At 35.0% G+C, this 10,903-nt stretch overlaps 1 protein-coding gene across 6 annotated transcripts in view; it reads right to left on the bottom strand.

Moving 5' to 3' along the window:
- Window positions 1-8,546: 8,546 nt before the first annotated feature.
- LOC106661759 (tubulin alpha-3 chain-like) overlaps window positions 8,547-10,903 on the bottom strand; it is a 58,417-nt gene continuing 56,060 nt past the window's right edge. For 4 of the 6 annotated variants that reach the window (XM_014385364.2, XM_024229968.1, XM_014385367.2 and 1 more), the window contains 3 exons: window positions 10,618-10,900; window positions 10,491-10,551; window positions 8,547-8,679 (listed from right to left, as the gene is read on the bottom strand). In XM_014385364.2, the coding sequence (XP_014240850.1) occupies window positions 10,643-10,900 (258 nt within the window). In that variant the 3' untranslated portion in view covers window positions 8,547-8,679; window positions 10,491-10,551; window positions 10,618-10,642. Of the gene's footprint in view, window positions 8,688-10,490; window positions 10,901-10,903 lie in introns of all 6 variants that reach the window. The other 2 variants (XM_014385366.2, XM_014385365.2) reach the window with 2 other exon arrangements.

The raw sequence follows: 10,903 nt of genomic DNA, 5'->3' as shown, positions 1-10,903 counted from the left end.
GTTGGACTATTTAATCATATCCTCATTACCATTCGTAGTTATAAGTTATGTTCACTTAGTTTTTAGTTGATACTATTATTTCTATGCTTACAATTCTTTTCAAGCGAACCAAACCTTTTCTGCTTTTAACTATGTTGTTTGTTTTGCCTTTGATTGTTTATTTTTGATTTACATTAGACAATATTTTATTTGTAAGTTTTTGCCCGAATTGAAGCTATTTTAGTGTTAACTTAATATACATAAGACCTAGATCGAATAGGTATGTGATTGATCGTCGTAGGAATCGTCATAATTTCTTCATAATCTGATGACAACTTAACTTGCCTAACAAATTTAGAAACAATTTAACAATTTTGGAAATGGGGCGGCCCGGGAGTAGGCAAGCGGGATCACGCTAGTTTTATATTTTCCTATTTTTTATAAGTCAAAAATAGTAACTCCCTATTGTCCCTATTTCAAATCTACAAAGGTGAGCTTGGGCTCGGTATTACCTTTTCTCTCAATCCAATTCATAGGACTGTGCAATGGGTGCTCCAAGGAGACTCCAACAAGGTTTCCTGGCACAAAATAATAGTGTAGCCTTGAGAACGTGACACACTCTTTAAAGCCCAAGCTCTATTCGTGTTTCCTGGCGCGCATAATTTCCTTAAGCACCCTCCGCGTGCATTTGGAAGATTGAACGAAGGAGGCGTATAACATGCGAGGATGCAAAGACTACGCCTACCCAGTCCCTCGAAATGCATTAAGGAGTTGTTGGCTTGCTGCTAGCCGCGGAGGGCAGATGCTAGATCAGCGGCACATATGGGTTAGGGAACCAGTTCCTCTCTGCATAGACGGGGAGGGTACTGAACCAGCTGAACGACGGGATAGCTCATAGTCGTTAGTTCCAAGCCCAGTAGCGTTCTATATGGGAATTTAGAGTGGCCTTTCAAACCTGCAAAGGTTGCCTAGAGTGGCCTGGTGAGTATTTAGAGAAGAGCCTGTCATTCGGTGGTGCCCGCATTGGCGTCATACCGAAGGCAGGTTCATCTACGGGTAGTTAGAAATTCCAACTTTAAACGAAACGAAGAGTTGTCGTCTCTAGGGAGCGCGTTAGGAGACCGGCTGATGTATTTCAGCCCTTTCGAGTATATCTTTACGCGCGGCACACGGTTAAGAGCACAATGTTGACACACCCTTTCGGACGGGCAAGCGGGAGAAGTCAGCATGTCGATTAGTCTGTGGATGTGGTGGCTTCTACGCCGAACCTCACGGTTCAGTCAAATATTGACACTATTTACCGTGAGCTGAGGTGAGTTACTTTGATCTTGAGAATCTAAACGTGTGATAAGGCCTAATTTGCCAGATGTGCACGTTAAAGAAGCTCATTGTCTAATGACTCCCTTGCGACCACCAATGGAAAACATACATGACCTTAATTCCCAATAAGCTGAAAAGACGTCATATTCTCTAGATTTTTGGCAGGCTCGCTAGAAAAAATAACCTGTACACTACTCCAACGCTCAGTCGAAAACAATATTTTCTAGGTGTAACTATTTTTCTTTTAATTTGCATTCTATTTTAATGCCTACTTTGTCGAATACCTCGACTGGGATACATATAATGGTCCACGTGTAAATGTTGTGTTTTTTGAATTTATAATGCAATCTATATTCTCAAAACGTTGACTTTGTGACTTTCTTAAGGTCATAGCAAATGATGGACGGACTGGTAGTCGCAACAGTTTCTAAAAAAAGGCATCTCTGCATCTTCTCTGAGTCTAAATATATTCAAGGGATGTGCACAATATCACAACAGCACAATATCAAGTGCAGTTCTGAACAGGTGTCCGAAGGTGTCATTGATTGTAAATATATACGTGTTACGACTTTGTCACCAGCTAGTGACTCAACACGATGTGAAATACACTTAACAATTTCCCCAGGAAGTCTTCACATGTATAAAAAAAATTTATGTTGGTCAGAGCGTGGATTGCAGTTCATAACAGATTGAATAACCCCTAAAACATGGCGTCGGTGGCCGCCACGATTTAGGCGTTGACACGGCGCTCATCACTGCAAGGTAAAGGTCCCGGGTTCGAATTCAGCGGCCTTGCATACTAATAAAACGATCGATGTATTAATAAAAAGTGAAATAGTTTGTACCGTATTTTTTGCGTAAAATAACTTTGCGTAAATAAAGGGAATGTTAAAATTGTCTATTAAATAATCTCAAGATTTTTTAAAACATAGCAACGAAATATTATATGATATGCACATTATTACTTGCTTTAACATATCATCATCATATTCAGTTAACTACTAAACAAATTACGTGTTAATTAACTATTATTATTTTATGTTTTAGGATATGTTGTTTGATCAAGAGGTTTGGCCCATGCCTATGAATTAATTGGTCATTTCATTCCCCTAAGGATCCCTCCTTCTCGCGTCCACACATAAATACATTCATTAGATCGGCGGAGTGTTCTACTCGTCTCCCTATTTTTACACAAAGTGTTCTACTCACTTAACGGATCGTTAGGGTAGTTTCTATTCCACCACCTACCTTAGCACACAATAAATCTATGTCATTATATACACTGGTGAACAAATTTACAATATTTAGTTTAATCTTGAATCCAATATTGGTGAAATATTATACTGCGGTACCTGACAAATTAAAACACTTAGATAAAAACAAGCTAAGAAAAGTAATTTGTCAACATTTAGTCACACGTGCCTTCTATAGTGCAGATGAATTTTTAGAAAGTTTTAATTAGATTGTTTTATCCTACATTGATTTATTGTAAATATTTATTTATTTACCAGTATATATAATTTTATAACCGTTGTAATTTGATTTGCTTATATGTATTTTTCGACCATTGTAATACCTAAGTTACGGTTGCTACAAATAAAATCTTTCTCACTCTCTCTCTCCTTCACTCCCTCACTCTCTTTCACTCCTAACACCCAGAAGAGTTAGAAACAGCTGATCGTCATGAATGGGAGAGAATTTCACAGGAATTTATCAGAAATCTCTTTCAAAGAAAGCGAAGGTGTTTAACGGATGAGATTCGGTACCCGAGGCCGAAATATTCAGTACTAAAGGGTCGAAAGTGTTTCTTTTGTACATTTTTATTTGTTTTTTATTTTCTGTTTTTTGTTCTTTACTCAATCATTGTTTTTTGTATAATTAGGTAATAAACATTTCCTTTTTAAATAATAAAAATATTTATATATATAATATTACATATATTAGAAAAGTCTTATTTTCTAGAACCAAACTTATTTTTGGTATGCAAAATATGAATACACCTAAATACTTTGTGCCATTGTTAGGTGGGCAATTTTTTTGACAGAATATCAGACTAAAGACGAAACTAAATTAAATTGAGCGTGACTCGTCGACACAAGTTTTTCCAACAAAATGCAAATTTTCGGCCTCCCAGAAGGGCAATCGATAAAATTCGGTATACCGCTGGAGGATAATGGACTGGAGAACTTCCAAAAAATTTCAAAGCTCCATTTGTAGTTATTAACAGTTACCAACCCAACATTTTCAAAAATTTCCAAATTTCAACATTTTGGTTTTTCTGAATTTTTCGTGCAGAACTTTCCCATTTATTTAGCAATGTAAATAAGTTTTTCTACAGCAAATTTAACTTTCATTCAGGTGGCACAAACCAGATTTTTCTACAGTCAGTAATTCTGAAGTTTATAAACAATTTAGTGGATCTAAGTCGGAAAATTAAAAAACCCAAAACCTTAAATTACTTCTTTACCGTTCAGATTTGGACAGGGATTTATAGGAAGTTTTTTGTTGCGGTGAGTAGAAACACCTACTGAAATTTTCGACACTTATTGCCAGTCACCTGTTTATTAGAAATGTCTTATTTTTTACAACTAAACCTATTTTTGATATGCAAAATATACTAAATCTATATATATTAAAATTTAAGGTGCCTTAATTTTTCCATCAATTTATTTAGCCATTGTGCCATTGTTAGGTGGGTTTTTTTTAAACAGAATATCAGACTAAAAACGAAACTAAATTACTCCGAGTTTTTCATTAATTTATTCAGTCCATCGTTTTCAAAATTGTTACATTCGTGTTTTCTTATAGTCACGTGCAATCACGTTTAAACCTAATGACAGGCAAATGAAGATATAAAATGTACGGTTGGTTAATCATCAGCTTGTCACCGGTGACGTCGCTTTCTCATATATAAACCCGGCCCAACGCCGATTTAATCAAACGATTTCCAGTGATCGATCAGTGCAGTCGCTACAGTTCCAACAACTCACCTAAAACCTCGAGGTTGGTACTCGGATATTTTTCTGCCGCTTTTCTCTTGGATTGTGTTTATATTTATATAATTATTTTGTTTTGTTAGATGTTGATCGGATCATGCAGCCGTTACGTCACCGGAGGAAGAGCTCTCCAGACGGTTTACTGGAGGGCGAAGCCTTCGACAGGCGCAGAGTCGGCCAAGATCATCAAAACGAGCAAAACGCTTCATTGGGGCCGAGAAATGGCCAAAAGGCCTTACATCAGCGAAGCGATCAAAAACGGTCCGAGTTTCATGTGAAAATCAAGAAGACTCCAATGTACTTATTGTAAATAGTGTACATAATTTTTTTACCTAATAAATCTATTTATTTCTTCAAATATTCGGACTTTTTAACTATATTCTTGTTACCACTTCCATTGGGTTGGTGCAAAATTAATACAATTTTTGAAAATTTGTTTATCGCAGGTGCTTGTCGTGTAAGCAAATCTAAATCCTCAAATCTTATGTATGGATTATAATAAATACTTTTAACTGTTATCTTTTATATAAAAAATATTAGTTTATATCGAATTTTATAACAGTGCGGACCTGCAAAATTAAATATATATTATAAATATTAAATTTATTTGTACGAAAACATGGAGGAAGTGCCAAGCCGCGCATAACATAAATACAGTTGGGGGGAAGCATTAGCGAATGCCCGGTGCAGCGATAGTTTCAAAGATTTCGTCTTGGAGATTTCGATCTCGAATGGAAGGACTGGGTAGGCTTTCCGTTGTGGACGTCGACCAATTTATTGATGAAAATTCACGTAAGCCAATAGGGAATTGCGGAAGAGCTTAGTGTTCACATTCAACCGGTGTTGGCCATATTGGTAATGTATGGAAGCTCGACAAGCGGGTACCGCACGAACTAACCGATACCCAAAGAAATTTTCAAGTCTGTTTTGGTAAAAAATGATCCATTTCCCGCTCGAATTATCGCGTGGGATGTGAAATTGTTTATATACGTTAACCAGTGGTCCAGTGGTTGGACAGGGATGAAGCCCCAAAACATTTTCACAACCCAAATCTGCGTCTAAAAAAAGGTGGAGTACTGCTGGAGTTGTTCACTGCAGTTTCCTGAATCATGGTCGAACTATAAAGCAGAGAAATAATGCAAAGAAAGTGACCAAATGCACGGTAATTGCAACATCTTTGTCCAGCATTGGTACACTGGATTCTTCTTGACGACAACGCCAGGCGACATGTCGCAATGCCAACCCTGCGAAAAATTAAGGTCTTAGGATATGAAACTTTCCCGCACCCTCCATATTCACCCAACCTCTCGGCCTACAGACCTCCACTTTTTTACGCATTTTGATCACTTCTTCAGGGATAAATTTTTTAGAGAAAACGGTGAAGCCCAAACCTCCTACCAAGACTTATTGTGAATCGAAATAAAGATTTTAATGTCAGCGGAATAAAAGCGTTTATTACACGTTGGCAAAGATGTATAGATTTTGATGGAAAAATATTTCAAATAAATTTTCTTTATTTTATATAAAATTAATTATAAAATTAAAAATAGAAGACTGCCTTTTCAAAACCTGCATTAATTTTGCACCAGGCCTGTAGTTATAAGTTCAAGTTGCTGACAGGTTTTAGTTGTTATCTTCGTACAATTCTTTTCAAACAAACCAAATCTTTTCTGTGTTTAACTGTGTCAGCATATAATCAGATAAACTAGATGAAACGAAAATATTATATAAATGAAAGTCGAGTTGATATTCCAAAACACACAGAAGCAGGTTTTAAACCTAATTCTTTCATTTCATTGGGCAACGTTTTAGAAAACAAGATTACTTCCTATACTGCACACACATTAAAATCTTTCGGGTTGTGGACGAAAAGATAATTTTTTCTTTTCTTGAAATATAATTATAAACATTCTGAATAATAATTGTCCCCTACCCAAAAAAATAATAATAATAAAAAATAAAATAACATCAGGCGATTAAAAGTATGGGTACACTTTTAATAGTTTTGGAAATTAAGAGGAAACAGCTTTGTTTATATTTGTATATTAAAAGATAATTTTTTTCTTTTCTTGAAATACAATTATAAACATTCTGAATAATAATTGTCCCCTACCCAAAAAATAATAATAATAAAAATGACCTCAAGAAGACCCAATACAACATCAGTTTAAACTACGTAGGTCGATCAACGTCAGCTATAATAATAATAAATAAATAAAATAACATCGGGCGATTAAAAGTATGGGTACTTTTGGCTGGTTTTGGAAATTAACAGGAAACTGCTTTGTTTATATTTGTATGCAATTAGCAACTAATTTAATTTACAAGAAAAGGAACGTTTGTACAGTTTTTCCTACAAAAATCGATCGGTATATTAAAAAATAATTTCATGGATCCTATGCGATCGACCAACGTTCAATACCGATGTTTCCGTTGAATTTGGATTGTGGTCAAAATAAACTAAAAAATAATAGTTTTGTATCAACTAAAAGCTTTCGCCAATTTTTATTGTCTTCCTCAGGGCACTACAGAGACAGATAATCAATAAAATATAAAAATTTTGTTTCATTTTGGCTACTCACAGATACTCAGTCAATATCTAAACAAATGTTTATACATCACCCATTTGTTACAACCTATTCTTCACACAATTATTTTAAGATTTCTGTACATAAATAAATATAAAACTTGTTACAGGTACATATATCACAGGTGTTTGACCAGATGAATTGCAATACTTGTTATCACGTGGGAGGTGCTTTGACAGTGCCACCAACTAAAAACTAACATTTTTTACAAGGATTTCTTAAAAACTATTATTATAGCCTGTTTATCTAAACCTTATGCACAATAAATAGCTAAATAAATAATTACATAAATAATCCTTTTGTAAATAACTAAAAAATGCATTGCTAAAAATCCCAGTGGGGGGCCTTGTCCTGTTCTAAAATCCCATTTTATATTATACTCAAACCATTAATATCGGTTTTTCAATTGCTCGAATTGCATACTGGTGAAATGTGCATTATTTCTTTCACATGCCTATATTTTACTCTGTGGTCATGATTTTGACTTTATCAAAGTTCCAGGTCTTTCTTCATCATCGCAATAATATTTATGTTGACGCGTTCGTTCAGACAGGTATTGTTTGGATTGACCATAATATACTTCGGAAAATTTTTTCATTTAATGCAATACACAACATTTGATTTTTGTGAAGGAGGTTCTTTACATTTCAGTTTGGTATAGAAGTTTTTTCCTACCTTATTATTGTACTTATAAACAACTTCATACCTTCTGCTTTTCTTACTAATAACTTTTTTAATTTGTTCGAAGTTTCACTGACATAAGTAACAGGTTGATGAACTTTTCTCTCTACTAGTGGTGTTCTTTCTCTATGTGTCAACGTCCTATTTTTCTGTGTACAGATTAGTGACCGTTAATCGATAGTTATTCAGATATCGTGAGATGCGGTCGGGTTTGATGTAGGTTTCAGAAAAACATTTTCTTTATCGTGCCAACGTTTCGATCTTTTATTGAGATCATCTTCAGGGCTCAAAGTGTTTGTCTTCGGTGTAATTGGGCCATCCTTCCGTGACTCTCAACACGACACGCAAGGATGGCACAATTACACCGAAGACAAACACTTTGAGCCCTGAAGATGATCTCAATAAAAGATCGAAACGTTGGCACGATAAAGAAAATGTTTTTCTCAAACCTACATCACACCCGACCGCATCTCACGATATTTGAATAAGTCCTATTTTTCATTAACCTATTAATCAGGGATTTAGGGTAGCCATTGACCAATAGCGTAGAGAGAAGTTTTTAATTATTCTCGTTGTGGAAACACTCACTGCTGAGCTTCAGAACCCTGTCTAGCAGGTTGTGTATAATGTTAACCTTCATCAGAAAAAAAATTAACCGATGACAAATGTAAAACCCTATCTGTGTTAGTGGGTTTAAATTACCAATTAGTTAACAATTTTCTTTCCTACCTGATTACAACCAAATCTAGAAACGGGAGCCTCCCATCCACCTCTAACTCCTATGTGAATTGTAACGATGGATGGAATGCATTAAATCCTCTCAAATCTCCACCAATTTACACTTTTTTGCAATGAGGAATAGATCGTCAACATATTTTTTGATAATTAAAAAATAAATAAAAAATAATTTCAAACTATGTAGTAAAATTCGTTTTTGCTAATTATTATTTGTGTTAAAAAAACAAAACAAAAAAACAACTGATGTGTGTGAATAAGAGTCATTTGTTTATTAGTACATTGTGTTTCTTCTGTATCAAATTGGAACTAGCTGGGACGTCAGAGTATACCGGAACAACTTCGAAAAAACTTGATAAACATTCTTCCAAAGTTCTTAGCTGAAATACTAGAAAATCACTTTTCCTATTTCTATCAACTTATTTAAACACCTATGTATTACTAAAAACACCTATGCAAGAATAATAGTATTTTTTTTAGCAATATAATATTTAACTAGTAAAATTTGAAAAAAAAAACTTGTGTCTTATTAAAGGATTTTTTAATAATAGTTTTACGAAGAGTTGTTTGTTTTTTAATTATTGTATTAGATGACTGATACAAACTTTTCATTTTTAATTATGTAAGCATTTTTTTTATCCAACTTTATAAAGCGTATTAACAAAATACATAAATTCATTAGATTTCGTGTGATTGTGATTTGGATCCACTCGGACACACTTGAAAAATGGCAAAACGGAGGGAAAATTCGAAAGGTCGGGTTGAGATGGGAAGTTGGTGTCTGTGTGGATCGAAATGGTAGAGCAGCGGCGTGTTTAGCCGAAGGTCGTGGGTTCGAATCCCGATCGTGACATAACTTTTTCATCTCAGCCAATACCTTACATAAAGATTAATTAATTGAAAAATACATAAAATTATGATAACACCAAGTTGAAATTGTATCATCGAGAAAATGACCTATAGAAGGGTAACAATCACAAAATGAAAAAAAATGGATACATCGAGTTGAGGGTGAAGAGGAGATTTACGTATTTATATGTATATTCATACATAGTGGAGTTCATGAAAAAGAAAAATACATCACTATATAAATTGCGCAAATATGAATAGGGGTATTTCTAATTTATTCTTATTCTATTAATTTGCCTGTACAATATAAATTATTGATGTGTAATAAAAACAAAATAGGACCCTGTGCAGACTATTGAGCTACTACATGTCCAATTAATTTGCCGCTGACCTCAATGATTCATTCTCGCAATATTATTGGGAACTTCTAGTTTTAGACAAAGGCTTCTTTGGCAGAAAAAATTTCAATTATTTGTAGTACTTGTAAAATTACCTAAGATAATTGAAATTTCACCGCCAACAACAACACAACATCAACAGTCTACTATTTATTGTATTAATGATTTTTGACAAGGATATTGTTTCTCAAAGTAATTTGCACCTATAAAATAAAAAGAACCGTACTCAGCACAGATAACCTACCAAATTAATAGTTATCGGGTCCCTATAAAACTAAGGTTATTATCTTTAATGGCGAGTATAATAAATATTCAAAACCAAATCACATAATTTATTAGCCGTTCTCTATAAATCGCAGGCTGATGAGATCAAGAAAATATTGCGTTTTAGTTCAAAAGCGGTGGGAAGAGAACGTGCAAAAATGTGTTCGCTAGTTGACTAGATTCATTGTGGAAAAAAAATCTTTTTTTAACGAAGGTTCACAACAGTAGAGGTCGTATAAACCCTGAGAGTGCCGGTGTTTTTGAAAAAAAGCCCATTTGTATTAATGTCGGATTCGAATGAAGGGCGGCTGGATTCGAACCCGGAACCTTTACCCTAAGTGATGAGCGCCGTGACAACTCCTAAACCGGCGGCCACCAATGCCCCGAGAAAAAAAAAATTACTTGTGATGTAAATGAAGAATTTTTTTAAACTTCAAACAGCGTTTTTCAATGAACTTTAATTCAAATTACTGAATGTAAAAAAAATATGTAAAAATGAATGTACGGGAAAATTGGTGTGTATGTAAATGTTGTTTTAAAGAATTTTACAGGTGACTTCCTCACATCGTACCTACATAATATTTCTGGGTTTAATCTATTTTATTTGGTAAAGGCTTATTTTATATCAGAAGAGTAATGGCCAGAGGCCACCCTTTAAATTTTGAAAGTTTGCTAATTACCTGACAATAGAACACAACCTTCAGTTTTGGCCCGTTTAATCAACGGCAGGGCAATAAATTCCTGTAATGGAGAAAACATAAGGATTAACATCGAATTTATAATGGCTGAAGCGGGTGATCTTCAAACATTTCGGGACGGTGGCGGGGATCGTTTATTCCGCAGCATTTTTATAATCTTCTTCGAGCGCTTTCAGATCGGCTTGGGCTTCGGTGAACTCTCCTTCTTCCATCCCTTCTCCGATGTAATGATGGACGAAGGCCTTTTTCATGAACATCACCCCGAACTTGTAGTTGATCCTAGTCCAAGCGGGGGTGATAGCGGAAGTGTTGGTCATCATAACCAGGGCTCTGTTAGTCTTGGCCAAATCGCCACCAGGAACAGTTGCCGGGGGCATATAGTTGATACCGACCTG

Source organism: Cimex lectularius, unplaced genomic scaffold (assembly GCF_000648675.2).
Source record: "Cimex lectularius strain Harlan isolate CLEC.00 unplaced genomic scaffold, Clec_2.1 scaffold57, whole genome shotgun sequence".
NCBI classification, from domain to species: domain Eukaryota; kingdom Metazoa; phylum Arthropoda; class Insecta; order Hemiptera; family Cimicidae; genus Cimex; species Cimex lectularius.
The sequence above is the reverse complement of the archived record's forward strand: the minus strand, read 5'-3'. Positions and strand labels throughout refer to the sequence as shown.